This window comes from Geospiza fortis, unplaced genomic scaffold (assembly GCF_000277835.1).
Source record: "Geospiza fortis unplaced genomic scaffold, GeoFor_1.0 scaffold182, whole genome shotgun sequence".
Lineage (NCBI taxonomy): Eukaryota > Metazoa > Chordata > Aves > Passeriformes > Thraupidae > Geospiza > Geospiza fortis.
Window position 1 is genome coordinate 1,090,196 of NW_005054367.1, and position 20,710 is coordinate 1,110,905.

Sequence of the window (20,710 nt, forward strand, 5' to 3'; positions counted from 1 at the left end):
GAATTATTTCTGTTTGTCAGTGATGTGTCAACACTGGTAGTCTTGAAAACAAATAAGCAGGAGGCTTCTTCAGCTGGAAGAGGCTGTTCTAGAATTGAAAACAGCCCTTTCAGTATTTCTCTGCTGGAGATCAGAGCCTGTGTTGCCCGAATATTAAAGAATAAAATCATCTGCCCAAGCAACATCTATGCTAGAAGGATCAGCTTCCTTTTTTTCTATGTGCTGTGCCTCCCCAGAAAATAAAGTTGGTTTTGAAGGATTAGGGGGATGAGAAAATAGAGTTCCGGCTTCAAAAATCTCTTACATATTTGAGTGAGAGTTTGAGAAAATAGAGTTCCGGCTTCAAAAATCTCTTACATATTTGAGTGAGAGTTTGAGTTGAGTGAGAGTTGCCCGTTTGTGCCAGACTTTGTCCATTTTGGAGCTGTCCTTGTTTCTGGATGTCCAAGGATGAGAAGGAAGGATCAGGTTGGCCAAGAATTTCCTGCCTCCTCCCAGGTGTAGGGCAAAAATGAGACCATGGGAGCAGCACTGGCACTGCTGGATGGAAAAAGTGGAATTCCTTGGATTAGTTTAACATCATTATGTCCTTCTCAGACATTCTGCTCTTGCCTAAGTGAAAATGCTGTTTTTTCAAGTCAGTTTTCTCAAATGAAGGTGGGTTCAAGGAGTGGGGTTCTGCCAGGCTCTGGCTCAGCCTCTTGCTGCTGCAGTGCAAATTGACAAATATACCCATTGGTAGATCTTAAAGCTGAAAAAGTTCCAGTAAATACAGGTACTTCCTTATTGTCATCTCTTATTAATCATAGCATGGGTTTTATCAGTCCAGTCTCCTAAAAATCATAAATGGCAGTATACTAACAGATCATTTCAGCAACTGAAATGCAAAATCCTGGTTTTTTTGTTTTTTTTTTTTTACCCTGGTTTCTTGAATACTTGGAACTTTTGGTTTAAAATGTTTGAGTGCTACATTTACTGCTCCAGACCTTTGTTCTACCCTTTAAAAGCCATTACCTTTACAGTGATTTTTTTTTTCTTTTTCCCCAGGGTGACCAGATGCAGGTCATGCCTATACCAAGTGTATGTATTTTTATCCCTTTTTCTTTTAATAATTTTCATGACTTTTGCTTTGATTCATTTTATGTTGCAGTCTAACAGGTCTGTTTTGTGTTGCATGTTAACAAAAGGATTTTATGTTCTGTCTGTAATGTTGTATCCCCAGAGGGAAGTGAACTGCATGTCTTCTACAGGGACTGAAAGAAGAGTTTGGGTTTTATCTGGGTTTCTTCTGAATTTTTAGCATTTTGAAAACACATGAGGTAGTCTGAAAATTATTTATTTTAATAGAGGCAAAAGGTGATTCATCATCATTATGTGAGACACAATTACAAAAACCTTTTCCTCTCATTTTCCTCTATATCCAGTTGAAAAGAAGAGTTGGAAACTGCATAATTGATTTGAAATAAGGCACATTTAGAAAACAGAGCACACTGACTGTTGCTCATCCCTGCACTTGTTTGAGATGATGCTCTTGGTATCAGCTGCTGCTTTATGAGCCTCAGTATTTCTGTTTATCTTCCCTGGATTAAACTTGGAATGCTGTTTGGCATCTGAATTATTTTTCAAAGCTAAATAAAAGGAAGAAAAAAATCCCAAGTCCTTCAAACTGAAGCTTTTAATTTAATTAGTTTTAACCTTTTTTGGTCAAAAAGCTGCTCTTTTTTTTACAAGGACGAAGGCTTAGGCTTTGTAAAGCTGAAAATACTTTTTTTTTTTTGAGCTCCTGTGCTGTTTACAATACTTCATCATTGCAGAGTTTCCCAGCAAACAGCAGTGCTGATGTGTGGAGATAATGACCCAGCCCTCTTGTTTGAGATATTTGGTAGCTTTTAAAGACCTGGATATTCCCCAAGATGCCATTCTTTATCTTCTTTCCCTTCCTTCTCACGTAGCCCAGCGTTCCAAATCCTCCTGTAAGAATCCCCCTGTCTGTGCTGCAGTGCAGCAGTGCCAGGAGATCCCTGGGACTGGGCACATCTTCCCTCTTCCAACAGCTTTTCTTGGGTTTGAGAACTGTTGGAAATTCCTCTTTATTGCTTACCTGTTGTTTCTGGTGTGGCTCATGCATGGTGTGTATGCAGGCAGGCATGGACATGCATGTGATTTGTATTTCTGCAAGTCTAGGAATAGAAAAACCTCAAATGTAAATCAGAAAATACTGATTTCCAAACTACTTTTCTTTTTTACATACCTGCCAAATTCTGTTAGGTGACTGTAGTTGCTCCACTAGGAATTATTTGAACATGAAACATGTCCTGGCTGTGCTCTGACCTGGAATAAAAACCTTTCCCAAGAGTGACTGTAGGTACTAACAGAATAAGAATTCAATCAGAACAAAATTTTGGAAGGATAAATGAGTAGAGCTCTGACAGGTACAGAAATTAAATCAGATGCTTTGTTAGAACGCTGTCTTTGCAATGTTAAAGCAGTGCTCTGTTAGATTTGGGCAGTGGTAGGAAAATGAATGATTCAAGAAAGGACATCTTTTTTTTTTCCCTCCTTTTTTTATTATTTTTTTTAAGCTCAGCTGTAATTTTGCAGACACAATCCCAGCACTAGCAAGGCAGTAAAATCAACTTATCCCTGCAGTCATGATGTAGAGTTCTGAGCAAGCAGGTGACTTTAAACACTCCTTCCCCACCTCCAGTCTGATGCTTCTCCTTGCAGCAGGACAGGGCAGTGTTGTCAGGCAGCCATGGCCCTTGGGCACTGCTGTGACATTTACTCCCAGGATCAAAGAGCTGCTGCCTCTCAGGAACCAGCCAGCAGCTCTGTGTCATCAGCTAAATAAAGGCACAAGGGAGCTGCACATGCAGGGAGTGCTAGGAAGGAAAATGCAGGCTTGTGTTAGGAAAAACTCCTAAAATTCAGTGTTGCTCTGCTGCTCTTAGGAGGGGTGTTGACAGCTCTAATTTTGTGTTTCAGACCCATTAAGGCAGAAATTCTTGATTTTCTGCTACCTAGGGATGAGAAGTGGGGCTGTGTGAACTGCAGTGTCTTGTACAAACCAGGAGAAAAATCTTCTGAGCAGACACAGAGCTGGGTCACAATTCAGTGGACATTTACATTGGACAGGGCTGGTTGCAGATGTCATCAGTTCAAGTGTTCAGAGGTTTCCTGAGTGGCTCTAAAAAGAGCTCTGCCCACTCCCCACTTTCAAATTGAAGCCTCCAGTCAAAATATGAGGATTTCTGGAGCTTTATTGTGCTTTTTATTGTGTATTAAACCTGGCATTGTGCTGAGGTCACCTGTTTGAAAGCTTCCATTGCTTTATGTGCAGTTTGCATTGCTTTTATTTGCATTTATGTGTGCAGTTCAGTGAAATGGATCTTCTGCTCAATCAGATTTGTCCTGTATTAATTGAACTGAATTGAAGAGTTTGACTTAATGTGAATTTTTGCGTGGTTATTGATAAAGATGACTGCTAAACAAAAAATACTCCATCTTCAAGTTAGATGCTTCAGGAAATAGAAACAGCATTACTTTGGAGTTTTTTAAAATAAGAACTTTACTGTGTTTGTAACTCGTATTTTGAAACTGTTTCCAGTTAAGTCATAGGTTAAACTGCAGGATAATTGATTCTTTTCCTTATACTGCAAAATTAATTATTTTTAGGGCTGAAATAAACACAAAATTTTTAAAAAGGCAAACCCAAAACATCCCCAGCTGACACATTTTGATAGACCTGATGACAAATGTAAATGTAGCTCAGGATGCCTGTGTTTTCATGGATTTTATTCAGCTTTATTTGGAAAGGATATGGTAGAGAAATCATAAAATCATACAGTGGTTTGTGTTGGAAGGAACTTTAAAAGATTATCTCCTTCCAGCCCCCAAATCAAAGTAGACCCATAGCAGCTTCACTATTTTATATTCTTTTGAATGAAGATGGAATTCTTTTGAGTGTAGGTGGAAATACAAAGCCATGCTTGTACAACACCTTAAATGAGATGTTGTCAAACTTCTCTTAGAAAACTCTTAAATGAGTTGGAGTGTCTTCTTTTGTTCAGCTTAAAATTCCACTGTTAAAGAGTGGTATCAAAATTATCCCTCAGAATCCCTGCAGGAGTTAAATCTTAGCACAGGGATATTGGGTTTTTTTTTCCATTTGTCCTCACCTACATTAGCTAAATCCTTATTATAATTTTTCTAGAAGAAATTTTGGGAGCTGCCTGCTCCACAAGAGGAGCTGGCATCTTCTGGCAGCTGTGTTTTAATTAGGAATAATTTATCTTCTGTGAGAGTATTTCTGCACATAGCTGCTGGGAGAAGCTGTTAGCCCTGCAAGTGCAGCCCAGAGTGTGAGCAGAGGACACAAACACCAAATTAATGTGCTGCACTTGAGCTTAACAACACTGCCAGAACAGAGAGAATAAAAAAGGCTTATTAATTCTGATACCTGTGGGAAATACAGGCCTACAGGGAGGAGAGCTGATGGTTGTTCTGTACAGTGAATTTCTGCAAGATTTGTGTTGACCAGCTGTTGATGCTTCAACCAAAAGTCCTGTTCTCTTGCCGCCACCATCCGCTTTTTTTTTTGTTTTTTTCTTAGGGAATTTACTATTTCCACGGGACTGAAGCAGTGCAGCAGTCGTTCCACTACAAGGTCTGTTGAGCTGATGAGCCCTGAGACCTGGCTGGAATGCATAAATCCCAAACAGTGACTAGTTTAACTTGTGTACAGTTTGTGTCTTGTGGGAATTGAAGAGCAAACCAGTGGGATGCCACGTGTCATTTTTCTGCTGAGTTCTGTGGAGGGCTTTGTGCAGCCTTTGGGGGAGTGTTGCATAGTAAATATGAGTTGCTGTTAGCCACAATGAAATATTCTTAATCATCTCAGATGTCTTTAAAGTCATGTGTGTATAAAAAAATAAAAGACATTGTCAAACTTCCATAACTATTCACTGTTAACTCTGATGGAAATCTGGTGTTTAGAACTCTTCTTGGGTATGTCTCCATTAGTGAGAAAATTAAAACACAGTGTTGAGTAATGCTTGTTTCTGACTAAAAGCTTTGCTGCCCTTGACAGGTGGAAATTGCTTTAGATCAGAAAGCTTGAGCAGCAAAACAAATGGGCTGATACTTTGCATACAAATCCTTTCAAATTCCTAAAAGCCTCAAAAATCCCACCCTTGCTCCCAAGTCCTTTAGCTCCATTAGCTCAAGTTGTGAGCTGCTCCATTTAGCAGCCTCACAACTTGTAGTGGCTTCAGCTTCAGAATTATTTCCTTTTCCCTGTTATCAAAAGGTGAATGTTTTCACAGTTGAGGGCAACAGAATTGCAATTTGTGAAATGGAAAATTCATTTATTCTGATCTTCAAAAGTGTGAATTTAAGGAAACAAGATCAGATTGAACTCAAGATGCCAAAGCTTGTGGGAGAGTTGCTTGTGCCCTTGTTAGATGAAGTTAGGTCAGAAACTGCACATGATCTCCTAAAGCAGCGCTGCAGAGGGAGAGGAGCTCCAGCAGTGACCAGAATCTCTGTGGGTACCACAGGGGAATTGTGCCTCTCCCAGCCACTGCTTTTGGGAAAGCAGAGGTGCAGGTGGGTGAAAAAAAACAAACAGATGCAGGTCACCTTGCTGTGCATTCAGGGAATTTGGGCTCTCAGAGATGAAAGTTCTTGTATTTTATAGTCTTTGGTGTGTGTCCATCCTTTTCTTGATGACAAATGCAACAGTTTGCAGCTAAAATTAAAGATATCTGTGGTAAGACAGCGCTTGTATTTTTCATACATGCATTTTTATTTGGAAGAATATATAGTTCCATATATTTTCCATAGATACAGATATTTTCAGTTTGATAAGGAATTCACATAGCAGAAGGAATTTCTGGCTTTGAACTGCTTGTGCAGATTAATGTAGTCAAAAATTCAAAGGAGATAAGAGTTTTGAGTACAACAATAAACTGAGCTATTATTTTTTTAAAGAAGTATGTTTAAGGTTTCTTGGGATGTTCCTACCTTTTTCATCTTTAAAGACAAGAAAGAAGTATTGGAACACGGGTTCTGAAGGTTACTGTTTTTAAATGGGTCAAATTTTTCTTTCAATAAGCTTTTACTTTATTTAGGTTGCAAGTTTGGATCCTTCTTAAGATGAAAAACTGAGGTGGAGAGCTAAATACCTTTTAGGCTTTGAATAGGAGGAAAAAACCAAAATTCTTTAGGTCTGGTCCTAGCTGCCAACAAGCAGAGGTGGAACTGAAGCAGCTGTGGGGCTGTCCATAACCTAGGCAGGGTGTTGTATAATTTCCAGCCTGCTTGGGTGGCTGTGCAGCCTTTGCAGGCATTAGGCAGAGGCTGGTTTAATTGCAGGGTCATTGACAGATGTGTGCTGAGAGAAATGCACTGACAAAAGTGGTTTTAGGCAGGGCAGCTTCCAGTTTGGTGGCTGAGGGAACTGTTGTCAATGTTAATTGTAAGGAACTTAATTAATTTCAGTGAATGCGCCTAAAAATCCCCCAAGAACTCCTGCTTTAGCTAAAACCACTTAATTTAAGTCCAGAATCTGATTTGTTAGGTGCTTCATGGAAGAGTTTATTAGGCATCATTGGCCAGTATCTATCAAGGTGACACTTGAATTCAGCCAGTGGTTGATGATCTGTCCTGGCTGCTGGAGGGTGGCCCTGCCTCACCTGTGTCATCCCTGCCTGCACAGGGATGGCCTCAAACTTCTGCCAGCACCTCTGCAAAGAGCAAACCCATAAATAAATGTAAGTGGTAAGTGACAAATCCTTACCAGAGCAACAGTGAACAGATAAAAAATAGGAAAAGAATGGAGTTAGAGTTGTGTATCCATGTCTAAATTAATTTAATTTCCTGTCTGTCTTAAGCTTCTCCCTACTGATGCTTTTCTATAAAGCTAATCCTTTTCTTTCATCAAAAAAACCCCCGAGTGGCAGCAGTGTTTCAGCTCCAAATGGAAGCATTCTCTCCCATTTCTGTGATTTCAGAAAGTATCCAGTACCAAAATCTAAAGCGACATATTTCTATTGCAAACTGGGGTGTTGAAGTGGGAAATAATCCAAAGAATATGATACTGTCTGCATTGCTTTCAGAAAAAATTGTCAAAATTCATGGGATTGGTGCCATTTTTAGTAATGGCAGTGTGCTGTAGAAGAGCCCAGTTCAGGTTCTTCACTGCAGTTTTAATCCCTTGACTGGGAGCATAATTCACATGGAAGTTGATCATCACCCTCCTAAGTGGTAAAAACAAGCAGTGAAGACATGTCCTGGAAGGTAAAATTAGTAATGCTGTCTTCCATCAGGATGGATTCCTTAGTTTCAGCATTTTTCATAGCAAACAGAAATAATGATTTGTGCAAATGTCCATCAGCCTGATATGGCTGCAAATGGCATTGACTGGAAATAGGATAACAACAGCAACCAAACCAGACATTGGGAAAGAGCCACTGGAAAAAGATGTAGTATCAAATATCCTGGTTTTATGATTTATTTTTTTTTTAGATAGTGGTGGTGTTTTACCATTTTCATTTCCAGTGCTTTGGAGGTCATTCTAAGCAAGTCTCTAAAAAAGAAAAGTCTGTATGGGTATTGCAATTGCATGAGCCATTAATATCCATACATAAACTTGGGATGAGCCCAGAAAATCATTTGATTTCAAGTCATGTATTCCAGCTGCCAGTAATTACTAGAATAGTAATGTTGACAGAAGGGGTGCCCCTTCCATAGAGGTTTTACTTTTTTTTTTGTTGTCTTCCTCTTTTCTTTTTATTTATAGCCACCAGCTAAATACCTCCTGCCAGAACTGACAGCATCAGACTATGGGAAGAAGTGTGTGGTCATTGATTTAGATGAAACTTTAGTGCACAGTTCATTTAAGGTAAGTAAATTCAAAAGGGATCTCTTGCAGCTTGAATCTGTCAGTGAATGCTGCAGGAACTGTTAAGCCTCTTAACACTTGAACTCCTCTTACATCCTCTGCCTGGGAGTCCTCATTGCCTCTCCTGTGATTATTCATCCTAATTTAGCTCTCAGGGGAGTAACAACAGAGATTGCTTTTTAAATTTTATTTTATTTTATTGAGAAAATCAGACTGACTGCAACAAGGCCTGGAATAGGTATTGACTTCAGGGCTTTAAGTATTCCACCAAAGACCTGGGTTTTGGACAGCTGCAAAATTTGTTGCTTTGAAAATAGCAACAGATGCTTTGAAGTTTTTTTTTTTGCAGTTTAAATGATGGCATAATTAGTGTAGGAGAATGGAGAATCAGCACAGTTTTGTGCTGGGTTAGATGTACCTTTAACCAGGAGATTTTGGGCAAAAATTTTGGGCCCTTCTCTCTTGCTGGAGGATGTTGTTTTCTAGGTCAGGCTTCTGTCCTGATCACAGCAATTGTTTGTAGGGATTTAGTTTGCAGAGCAGGAAAGCAAATACCATTTAGCTGTTGGTGGTGAGTCAGTCATCTTCAAGAAGCAGCTTCTGTAACTCTTCAGAGTTCAGCATGTGCTCAAGGTACTGTTTCTTCAAAATACTGTGTGTTTTTCCTGTTGTTTAAGTAGGGCTGAAATTAGGAGACTTCAGAAATACAAAGAGTCTAAATTGGCTTGGGGTACTGATAGCATTTCTGATTAGTACAGCTAATACTGATAAAGCATCTGCTGGTTTCATACACTGATTGGAGAATTTATAAGAATTGATCATGTTATTTTACTACTCCCAAACCAGATTAACCACCCTTACAGTCTTCTAGCTGCTTGCACTCCATTTTTCACTGGAAGCATCAACTCCACTTTTTTAATCCTTCACTTGTTCGTTGCCAGTATTTAAAATGCAAACTTGTAATTCATGTTGTGGTTAGAATTTGGCAGCAGCCTCTCTTTATTGACTTAAAGAAAACCTTATATGGAAATACTAGAACAAATATTCCTGTGCCTCAGACTGAAATGAAGAAATTTTTTTTCTCTGTCTTTGTTGTGCCTGATGGTACAGAATAATTTCTGGTGTACAGGAACCTCCAAGCCTCAGTGCCATATTTGTCTTCTGAAGCCAGACTGAGCTTGCTCTAGAGAACTTTTCAGGGAGATAAAATCCACAGCTGGATTGGGAAGGGACCAGCCATGCCTTCTTACTTACACAAGAGTCAAAAACAAGAAGGGAAAGCTGAATTTAAAAGTCTGATTGTGTATAATAAAATTGAAGTGTTAGGCTTATTGTTACCTGAAAGCTAAAAATACAATTTTGCTTTCTGAGTGCTGTGGGTAATTTTGTACTGTGATTTTTTTTCCCGGTTTTAAAACAAAATGAGATTCAGTTTAAGGGTTATTAGTTATTTTTTAAACCATTTTAAAGAAATGCATGTTTAATGGTTGACACAGTTGCAAATCTCTCTTGTAGGACTGAGATTTGCAGAGTGTTTCTTAGAGGGCTCCTTTTAATCCTCCCACATTCAAATGACATTTAATGGGTATTTAAATGATGTTGAGTAGATATTTAAGAAAAACCAAAAGATTTTTCTGCTTGATGATGAGCACTGAATAATGTCTTGTGTGAGGGAAAGACAACTGGTCCTTTTTTGTGTGAGGTCAGTAGAGTTGGGCAGATGTTGGAGTTTCTGCAGAATTGGAGTTTTAGGGTGAAAATGGTGTTATTTCAATATGAAAGCCTATGATTGGGGGTGTGTAAGAGAAAACCAAGGGCTGAAGGAAATTAATTTAGTTGTTCAGTGGCTGGCACTGTCCAGTGGTGCTGTCTGGGTTTTGTTTCATTAAGGGAAATTCTTCAGCTGAATTGAGACCATTAATTGTCATCAAAAATAATGATGCATTCCAGCAGAGCAGAGGTTTGAACACCTGGGTGCACCCTGCTCTGCCTGGATAGTCAAGTTACTTTTGTAGTTTTTTATTTTGTAGGAGTTGGGGGGTATTTGGGGGGTTTTTCTTCCATTAAAACATATCTGCTCTAACCAGGTAGGTCCCCACTTAAAAGGTGGAAAAGCATACATAAACTTGAGAGTTTTAGTACAAAAGGCTTTATTTAAAGCACCTGATACTTTAGAATTTGTAATTCTGTTATGAAATAGGCTTCGTATTTCAAATGCAGATTACATGTTTTTTTGACACAACCAGAGAGGCAGAATATTTAAAGTGCTCTTTATGAAAGCAGCAACATCTGAGGGAGGGTAATTCTCATCTTTTTATGCCCCTGCATATTTGTGAAGCTTTAAGGAGGTACTGGTCTTTCATGTTAGGTGCATATTAAAGGAATAGAGTTTGGGGTTCTTTGGCAAGAGTAAAAAAGGAATAGATAGACAGGGTAGTTATCATTCCCATCATGAAACAATAATAGAAGCAAAAAATAATAAATTATTCAATCAAGGAGATGTAAACACGGTTTTGTATAAAATGTATTAAACCACATGCAAGCCTGGAATGTAGTCCTATTCAAAACTGGCAGTGAAACACCTTTAGAACATTTAAAATGCTGAAAGTTTGGGGGTTTTTTAATACCAAAGTTCTAACTGAGCTGAAGATTTTCAGTGGAATTCCATTCCCTTCTTCCAGGCTCTGTCTCTGTGCTTCCCACTGGAGGCAGGGACATGTTTCATGTGCCCAAAAACCTCTGCCCAGCAAACTGCTGCAAACTTTTCTCCTCTTTTCCCTCCCTGAGGAGCACAGAACTCCAGGCTGTGCTCCTTCCTTATCACCAGTGCCAACAAGAAAGCAACAAAATACCTGAAGTAGAAGTAGGGGAAGCAAACTGGGAGTAGTTTAGTGACAAAGTCTGAGGCTGAGTTTTGTTAGAAAAAGCCAAAGTTGCTCACACTGAATGTGGTTTTCTCTGGCATCTGGTTGATGTTGCTCCTGCTAGGATTAAATTCTGTAGAAGCTGTAGTTTTTTCAGTGGATTTCAAAACCTCTGCAGCTTGCAGTGACCTATCCTTTTTCTGCTGCTGCTGCTGCAGAGTGTTTCTCTTGCTGAAGGGAGTCATGCATACATAAATCCTTCAAGTGTGTGCAAGCCTCTTCAAAGTCTGCAGGGAGCTGGCACCCACTGGAACACTGGTGGCTGAGGCTTTTTGACAATTCATTTGAGGTTTTTTTTTTAAGGTGAAGCATCAGAACTTTTGTGTAGCTGTTCTGTGGCTGTTAGAGCTGCACAGTATCTTCTCTATCTGAGGAGCTTCATGCAGAGAGCAGATGGGAGCCTCTCCTCTTGTCTTTTTCCAGAGCAGAAAGGGGAAAATGCTCAGTGTTAGATAAGAAGAATATAGATTGATCTGGGTGTATTTGAGGAATTTTTCAGATCACATCAGCACAGGGATCAGCATGAGATCTGTTGCCAATCCTGGCTGCTCAGGATGAGAGGATTTCATGTAGCCTCTCCTGTGCCCTCAGACCCAGCACTTGCAGGTGTCAGATCAAACCATCTTCTTTATTTCTTTTCTCCTGAGAAAGGGTGTTTCCCTCCACAGAAATTCTTTGTGGTCACTTTGCTCTCCTGGCAGGGAGGTTGTCTGACAGGGGAATTAGAATCTGGTTTATCCAGGGAGTGGGATCAAAGTGCTGCTGGCAGGTTAATACTGCAGGATCCTCTTTTCCCACCATTTTTTCACAGAGCACCTGTTCAGACTCCCCAGTTTGTGATCTGCTTCTTAAGTCACTTTACCTCAGCTGCTTTTCTGCTTTCTTGGCACACCTTTGCCCCCCTGAAGGAGTTTAAAGTCTGTTTCCTGTCCCACAAATACTTCAGGGGCATCTTTTTGGTGGTTCCTGAGATCAGCCTGTTGGCTGATCCAGAAGAGAGGTGGGACCATCTGTACAAATCTCCCAGAGCTGAGTGAAGATGTTCTCCAGCCTGGGCAGTATCCATGCAAGATACTGGCTGTTAATCAGTCATGTTAAAACTGCCTTTGGCAGCTCTGTCTCAGCCATTTCCAGGCTGCAGGTGATGGAATGAGCTCCAGGCATGTTTGCATGACTGGTTTTTTAGCATGGACACAGTGCATGAGCTGTACCTAAGTGTGGTGTCCCCTTGAACCAGCAAACATTGGCAGCAGCCTGTTCCCAACTGCCCCTGCTGTCTAGCCAAGATTAGATTATGAACTCCTGAACTGTCTACAAGGCCACTTTGCTGCTTTCCAAGGCAATTTTACTTGACCAGCAGTTTTTCACAGTAAGTCTTGAGACTTAAGTTGTGTTCAACAGTCTGGAAAAACAGATTCAGGGACTTGGGTAGAGTGTGCCTGCTCTTCCTTTTGGAATTAAAATGCAATTTTACATGATTAGGTTGATTGAATTGGCATGTTTACAATCCTTTAGTCTTGTTGCAGCTGCTGATTCAAATATGATCATTAGGTATTACTTCTACCACACTCTTTTATTTTTAATTTAGTACCAGTTGATACCCTCGAGTAGAATGTGTGCAGTACACAGTTGATTTTCTTGATGGTCATTTATCCATAAAGACTGGATGGAAGAGTTTATCCAAAGAGATGTTTTCCTGATGAACACACTCAGTGGTAGTGGGGGTTATTCAAGCAGTGAAGCGTGCTGGATTTTATGAGGCTTAAAAATAGGAGAGAAGAGGGAAGTGCAGCATCTGAAATTACAACTGGGAGCTTCTGACTCGTGTAGGAGCACACACAGAGTGGATATGTGTGGTCAATAATGATTATTAACCCGTTCCTCAGAAGTTGGTACTCTTCCCTTTCATGCCCCTGAAATTTTCCCTCTAACCATTTTATTTTTAATGCTGATTATTTCTTTGTCATTCTTTCTAGCCAATTAGCAATGCTGATTTCATCGTTCCTGTTGAAATTGATGGAACCATACATCAGGTAAGTGCTGTTTTCTCCTTCAGCATTGTGTCCTGAGTCCCAGAATGTTCTCTTCCTCCATTTGCTGCTTTTTATCCAATAATTTCTCTTGCAAAGCATGGAAGCTGTGTATTCTGGAATGCAGACAGGCATCCCTGTGTGCTCAGGTGGAGTCGCTCTCTCAGGACTTCAATACTCAACTCTTTGTCAATTTTAAAACATTTTCCAACAGGAAATGATGTAAGGATGGGGTTTCAAATATTGCTGGGCCCAGAAAAAGCTGCTTGAACACTGCATTTTTCATTCCTTCCAACAGAAATGGTTGGCTTTAATATATGTTGGTAGCTCATATGCTAAAGGTTATTTATGTTTTAGAAAAGTATAAAAGAAGAATAGGCATTTATTCAGTTTTTGTGGTAATCTATGTTCAGTTTCTGTCCCCTTTTATTCCTGTAAGTAATTCAAGTTCCTCTGATAGGAGTTATTATATACTTCAGCATATTTGAAAGGTCTGGACAAAATCATGAGGAGACTGATTTCTGTGTCTTACTCTTTAAGAACTTCACTTCAGGCTCTAAGAAATGGTTTTGAGTAAATGCAAAACACCCATAATTTGAAAATCAGTCTCTTCCATGTATCTTGGATTGGTGTCCTTAATCAGTGATCATTTCTGAAGGGTTGAATCAAATAAATTACAGTGCTGTTAATTTCCCTCTTCAGGCAGACACTGAAGTTCTTGCTGGAGATGAATTAAACAGGTTAATGTCAAGTTGAGCCTTTCTGATACATGAGCTCTGTAAATTGTTTGAAACATCTTCTGTTGGGTGTTACAGTTAGCAAACCTTCCCTCCATGTGATTTAACAGAAATTTTAAGTACTGTGAATTCTGAAATGTTGTTTACATATTATCTTTATGGATTATCTCTACTTGGACAAAGAGGTTTGTATATTTTAAGAGGTTTTATATTTTATTTGTATATTATTTCTTGTACTAAATGATGGGTCACGAAGATAGTTCATACTTTTGTCTGATTTCCTGTGGTGGAAGCTCTCCATGTATTTGTCACTCTTAAAATGATTACTGAATATCAGTCAGTGGACTGAAACATGCTTTAAAAGGAATAGTTGTTTTTTGACAGTTTCTACACTGGACCTGTTCTGTGTAGGAAAACATCAATATCTGGGGTACTTCCACCTGTAATGTTCACCAGAGCTGATGCTTACAACATTTAAGTGATGTTCTGGAGATTTGTGATTTTTAATCCTGATTTGATATGGGCTTTATCTGTGTTTGGTGCTGTGGAACAGACAAATTCTCTCTCCTAAAACTTTACAGAATGCTTTAAAAAGTGAATTTTTGAGTGGCTTAGAGTTGTGATCACTTAGCTTGTCAGGATGACATATTTACATTTGGAAACAAATCCCAATAAAAGGCTTGGGCTTTATAGTCAAACATTTCAAAAGCCTGTTGCTTTTCCATTCCCTGCTGCAAACTCTGAGATTCTTCACCAAAAATGATGCAGTTTGGCATTTGGAGATGACTCCATGTGGAGAAAAGAGAAAATAGCAACAAAAAAAACCCCTGAAAACAAACAAAAACTCACAACTGGGTCCAAAGGGAGTGGATTTGTGCATCTCCTCCTCCTCTGACAGAAGTGGTCAGGTGAAATTGGTCTCTGTGCATTCCTGGGAAGTCCCTGCGTGATTTTCAAGGAAATTGCTTCACTCTTTGAATTTCAAGTTCTTCACCTCTAAAATAGGTAAATACCACAGGCACATTTGGATGGTAAAAATGAAGGTAATTGTAAGGAATTTGTGATTCTTGAAATAAAGGTAATTTGTGTGGCACACAGGATAGGCAAAGCCTGGGTGTGTAATGCCTCTTGTGATATTGCTGACATTCAGAAATCTTCTCTTTTTTGTTTTGCACTGTGATAAAGGGCAAAAATAGATATTCTGGCTGAGTGTGATGTGCATTAACACAGCCTGTAGAGCTCTGACAACCTGTTCCCACTTCAAACCTGTAATTCTGTAGTCACTTAGAGCATAAATGAACTGATCTGAGCAATTTCTGTCATTTATCAGGATTTGTCATCTGTGTAATGCATGTCCATTTTCTTAAGCAGTTTATAAACTCCAGGATTAATCACTGACATTGAGAAATGTTCCACCTGTGCAAAATATCCCAGGAGATGGGAAATATTGTGGGACCACACTGTCCATAGTGCATATCCCTGTTTTACCAGTGAGCCTGGTACCTTATCAGGGGGAGGTTGACAGATTTTTATTGTCCTTGACCTCTGCCTTAGGCAGAACCCCAGTGGAAAGGAAGTTTCCTTGCTGAGAAACACCATTCCAAAGGTGTCCATTCATATAGAAACTTGGAATTATATGAGATTGTTCAGATCTCATATACCAAAAAATACAAGTTGTGGCAGATGGAATTGCTGTACTCCTGAAAGAGTTTTGAGATTGACTTATCTAGCAAGTTTTTTCATGGTAAACGCTGGTTGGGTTTGTTTTTTTTTGGTTTTTTTTTTCAGAGGTCTTAAAAAAATAATGTCTTTACTTTGGGGAATTTGCTTTCCCTTATATAATTTATAATCCAAAGGTCAGAAACACTCTTGGGTTTTTTTTTATAGGGAGGACAATTCATCATCTTCAAGGATGCTTGGGTAAACGAGCTTCCCTAGATTAAAAACCAGATTTTCTTAACATCCCTTCTCCCTTTCCCATCTGTCTTTCTCCAGCCTAAATTACCTCGTCTTTTGAAAGGATTTGTCATTTTATTTTAAGAAGGAAATAAATCAAGTGTGAAGGAACCTTCCTTTCTTTCTGCTGTGGGTCTCTGGATGCCTGCAGAGCTGCCCACCCTGGGGCAGCTGAAGTTCCAGGGGAGAATCCCACATTTTCACAGAATGACCAGGTTGGAAGAGACCTTCAAGATCATCAAGCCCAACCCAGCCCCAACAGCTCAACTCAACCCTGGCACCCAGTGCCACATCCAGGCTTTGTTAAACACAACCAGGGATGGGGACTCCCCGGGCAGCCATTCCAGAACTTTATCACTCTTTCTTTAAAAACTTTTTCCTGATATCCAGCTTGTGGGGGTACCAGTAGTCAGTTTCTCTGTGTCAGGACTGAAGGCACTTGAGACAGTAGTTCATGTTTGGACTCAGCTGTTTATTATTTCTTATCAGTAAAACAGTCTCACTACTGGGAGTTCAGCAGCTTTTCATTAGAAGGCACAAAATGGCCAACAATCTCTTGTTCCAAGGTCTTTTAAAGCCAAACTATCCCATTAAGAACTGACACCCAGATTATTTTCCCTTTTAACCCAATAACTGATCCCAAAGAGCTGCAGTGGGGACTTTTCTGCCCAATTACAAAATGCCACCCAAACCCATGGAGAAGGAGGAAGAAGAAGCATGAAGAAGAAGCCCAGGATGACACCCTGTGCCCTCCATCTTGCTTCCATCCACAACACACTAAAAATCCCAAAACCTCAATTTCTCACCAAGTGACACACCTACACTGCTCTCTATAATCTATTGCACACTTTTGTGGATTCCAGTCTGTCTTGAAGTCTGGGAAACTTTCTCCATGAATGAGGGTCAAAGTCAGTGCTGCCCTGGGGGTCAGGGCACCCCAGAGCAGACACAGAAATATTCCCAGTGCCCTGGGTTTCCCCACCAACCTGTATTTCCCTTGGTGCAGCTTGAGGCTGTGTGCTCTGGTTGTGTCAGTGCTGCTGGAGAAAGAGCCCAGCCCCAGCTGAGCACAGGCGCCTTTCAGGAGCTGCAGAGAGTGATGGGGGCAGCCCTGAGTCTCCTTTTCTCCAGGCTGAGCACCCCCAGCTCCCTCAGGGGTTCCTCACAGGGTTTGTGTTCCCAGCCCCTCTCCAGCCTCGCTGTCCCCTCTGGATGTGCTCAGTGTCCCAAGGTCCTTCCCAAGCTGAGGGGCCAGAGCTGGGCACAGCACTCCAGGTGTGACCCCAGCAGTGCCCAGGGCAGGGGCACAATGACCTCCCTGCTCCTGCTGCCCACTCCATTCCTGACCCAGGCCAGGAGCCATTGGCCTTCCTGGCCACCAGGGCACTCTGCTTTGGGGTGGGAGTGATGGCCCAGGTACACAAGGGGGTTTCTGGTGCAAGCTGACCCTTCTGGCCACTCCTCTCATTCCCCTCTGGTTCTCAGGGTGCAGGGAGATCAGAGCTGGACCTTCTCTCCCAAAGGACAAGTGGGAAGTGCAGTGGAATGTGTTGGAGCTGAGAGAGGAGGCTCAGTGGGGGTGGAAGTGGCAGCTGGAGATGTTCCACCTGTTGGGTACCTTGATTGAACTCTGCAGGAACACATCCTCTCCTTTGGACCCACTGACCGAGAGCAGAGTGACCACAGCCCCCAGAGCAGAACTGCATCAAATAGAGCTTTAATCCCCAAAGGGTGAAGGTTTTTAGGGAATGCTTGTCCTTCATCTTTCATCCAAATCGAATTCCAGTGCCTTTGTGCCTTGCTTTTGGTGTCCAAGAGTAAAGAGGGCAACCAGGAAGAGTTTGATTTGGTGTTATTTTGAATTTTATTTTTAAATACAATTTGTTTATTGAGTAAAACTGATTTTTAAGTATTTGTTTGGGGTGAGGGGGGGAGTTAATTCAATGAATTGCTTATTTTTAATTGTTGAAATCTGAAGGAACATTTGGCATGTATACTTCGAATATAATACCCAAATTTCTTTTTTTTTTTGATGATGGGGGAAAAAGGCTGTTTGAATAATAAATTTCCTTCCTGTAAAGCACAGAATTCATGGATTTTCTTGCAGGAGGCTGTGGCCTGGTTCAAGTAATCCAGGATAGGCTGTATCCATTCTAACTGGCCTATTCTTGGTTACTTGCACTGGGACAGAGCCACAACTGTGTGACCCAGGACCACGAGGGACACATGGGATTTTCTACTCACTGCTCAGAAGAGACATGAAACAGGAGATCACAGCAGTTGGAATTGTCATGGGCAGAGTTTTTGGTCATTACTTGCATATTTCCTCATTGTAAAGCTGGTTTTGAAAGGCGGTTCTGTGTGTCCTGATAAATTGGTTGAAAATGAGCTGGGTTTGTCTTTGGGTTTCACAAACACTGAGTTCTCTGTAGGCTGAGGCTGCTTTGAGGTATAGAAAATTCATGAGGAAGTATGAAATGCTTGAAAACAATTAAAGATAATTGCTTGTGTTCTGCCATTAGCAGCTCTAAGAATCCTGTGGAAACATGCCTAGTGCCTGATTTGTGCTTAAAATGTTGATTAGGGTTCATTTTAAATAATAAAAAAAATACTGTATTCCTCTAAATTCTTGCTGTGATAAGGAAAAAATTAGTGAGCATACAAAAAAAAAAAAAGTGGTTTTTTTTTATTTTAATGCCCTGAAGACAGTATATAAATCTCAGAAAAATGCCAGGAGCCAGTTAGTCTAGAGATTTTAACTGAAGACATCAGGCAATGGAGGGAAAAGCCAAGCCACAAATAACCGTGCAGCATTGAGATTCAAGTCCAGCCACTAACAAAGTAAAGGGGAAAAAATTCCAAATGAGAAGGAAGAGGAGAAAAGAGCTGCACTGTCAGCTGAAGAAAGCTTTCTATGTGGATTACACCAAAGAGATTTTGTAGCCCAGGATACCAGTACATTTTGGAGTTGCTTCCAGGCTCTAAGTAGGACTTCTCAAAGAAAACTTCAGCTCTGGAGAAGAACTATCCAGAGTATTAAGATATGTTGTTCTGCCAAAAAAAAAAAAAAAAAAAGAAGAAAAAAAAGTGAAGTAATTGGGGCTTTGTACAGAGGGAAATAATTAAGGGAAAAATTTGGTGAGACTTCATCTTAAGAGATGACATTTATTATTAATTAGGCATTTAACATGAGAAGCAAATCTGTTGGCCAGATCCCAGAAGGGAAAGATTTAAGGCAAAGCAGCAGGAGAAACTCAAGTAGAGGAGGCTGTGAGTGCTCTGTGGTGGATCAGGAGCCCTAAACTGCAGAAAGGAGACCATACAACTAAAAATGCTGTGTATTCACATCTGATCCTGAATTAGGGGCAGAATTAGGAGCCCTAAAAACAGCCAGAGGAGTTTTTATTGCCAAGGCTGCCAGTGCAGCTCAGGGCTCTGGGGCTGCAGCTCTGGGGTTGATTTACTGAGTGCTCCTGATGGAGGAGGAGGTGGCTTGTGTTGCAAGCAGCAAAGTTCAGATCCTTGGCAGGGAGTTTGTAATTACATTCCAAGTGGAAATACTTCACTGACAGGGGCAGAGATAGGGATGGAGAGCAAAGAGGAGACTTCTTCTGCTGAGGCTGGAAGCACTGGGCTTTAAAAGGGAAATTAATATTAAATTCCAGCGCTTACTCTCCAAGAATGATGTTAAGGCTCTGGGGTGCCCCTCAAAAATAAGTGTAGGAATAAAATTAAGACTAAAGAATTGAGAATTTATCTATGAACTTGGATCCTGCTGTCTTTCCTCTCACATCTGGGAAGTTGGAAACTCTCTGGATACTCAAAAGCAGAGGGACTGCAGCTGTTTTTCTGTCTTTAAAAAAAAATTCAAAGGTAGAATCTGGAGAGGAAATACTACAGCATAACTTTGTGTAGCAAGAATTAAATGAAAAATTAATTGCCTTGTTATAGGAGAGGAAATTACTTGGTTTATGCCTGGTGAAATACAGGAAACATTGCTGTAATTATCTGGAAAGAGAGTGGTGGTGAAGTACATCTGTTACCTGTCTGTAGTCCATAAAATGTCACCATTATTGGATGTGTTGGGTGCTGCTGTGGTTGTTTAAAAAAATCTGGGTTATAAATTGTTATCTGTATCAGAGTTTGAATGTAATGTTTATGGGGTCAGAAATACTTCAGATAAATTTCACAGAAATAACTTAAAACAGATAAAGACTTCATGGTATGAAGTGTATGCTGCATAAAAGGGAAAATTGACATTTCTGGTTTAGTCATTAAGGTACAGCTCCTCATATGTGTTTTTAAAAAAACTTTACTTTCAATTTTAGGTTTTCAATTTCAATTACACAGTTTCTTTTTTCCTTCTTTTGCTGAAGGCTTTAATTGTTACACTTGAGTTCAAGCTGCTGTTTCCATATTTTTCTCCTTCAGGCTTTTTCTCTGAGTACCTTGATTTTTTATTTTTTCACCTCTTATTAATAGGAATCTAGTAAAATACATACAATTAATCTAGTTTTACATATCAAAGAATGAAATTCCTGAAATAGCATCAGTCTTGCAATTCTTCCTGAATTCAGCTCTATGCCAGACTTCTCCACTTGAAATTTCCAACATTAGGGATTATTTGCCAAACAAAAGAAGATAAAATGCTGCCAATATTTTCTCTCAAACTTTTAATCTAACTGCAAACAAGACAGATAAATATTTTTCAAGCAGACTCCCCTCTTCAGCTTCCCAGTATACTGTGAGCTGTTTCCAAGCTTTCTGAGCAGCACTTTCCTTGTTTTGGTATCTTCTGTGAGCACAAAATCATCTTGTTTGCTCTGCAAGGAGAATCAGGGAGGTTTTAATAATCTGCTAATCAGGTTGTTGACAGCAGGCAGCCAAGGCAGTGCTAAAAGGCAGCAGAGCACTGCTGAAGAGGACAGAAATCCTGGGAATTTGCCATCTTTTGGCAGGGTCCTCTTTAGAAGATGCTGTAGACTTTGTCAGATTTCAAACCCAGCACTTTTAGGCTTTCTGCATGGTGCTGGGAAGATTTTTGGTGAAAAAAGTTCCCTGTAGAGCTGGAGGGCTTGATCACTCTCCATAGTGAGCTGTGGTGCTTGGCACCTGGAATTTCAGAAATGAGAGAATCAGCCACAGAAGGAAAACAGGTCC

At 40.3% G+C, this 20,710-nt stretch overlaps 1 protein-coding gene across 4 annotated transcripts in view; it reads left to right on the forward strand.

Moving 5' to 3' along the window:
* Positions 1-20,710, forward strand: part of CTDSPL (CTD small phosphatase like) — an 88,518-nt gene that overhangs the window by 58,752 nt on the left and 9,056 nt on the right. Inside the window, exons 3-6 of one of the 4 annotated variants that reach the window (XM_005424329.2) lie at positions 1,048-1,080; positions 4,613-4,666; positions 7,802-7,903; positions 12,804-12,860. In XM_005424329.2, coding sequence (XP_005424386.1) covers positions 1,048-1,080; positions 4,613-4,666; positions 7,802-7,903; positions 12,804-12,860 — 246 coding nt within the window. The remainder of the gene's footprint in view (positions 1-1,047; positions 1,081-4,612; positions 4,667-7,801; positions 7,904-12,803; positions 12,861-20,710) is intronic. The other 3 variants (XM_005424330.2, XM_031059746.1, XM_005424331.2) reach the window with 3 other exon arrangements.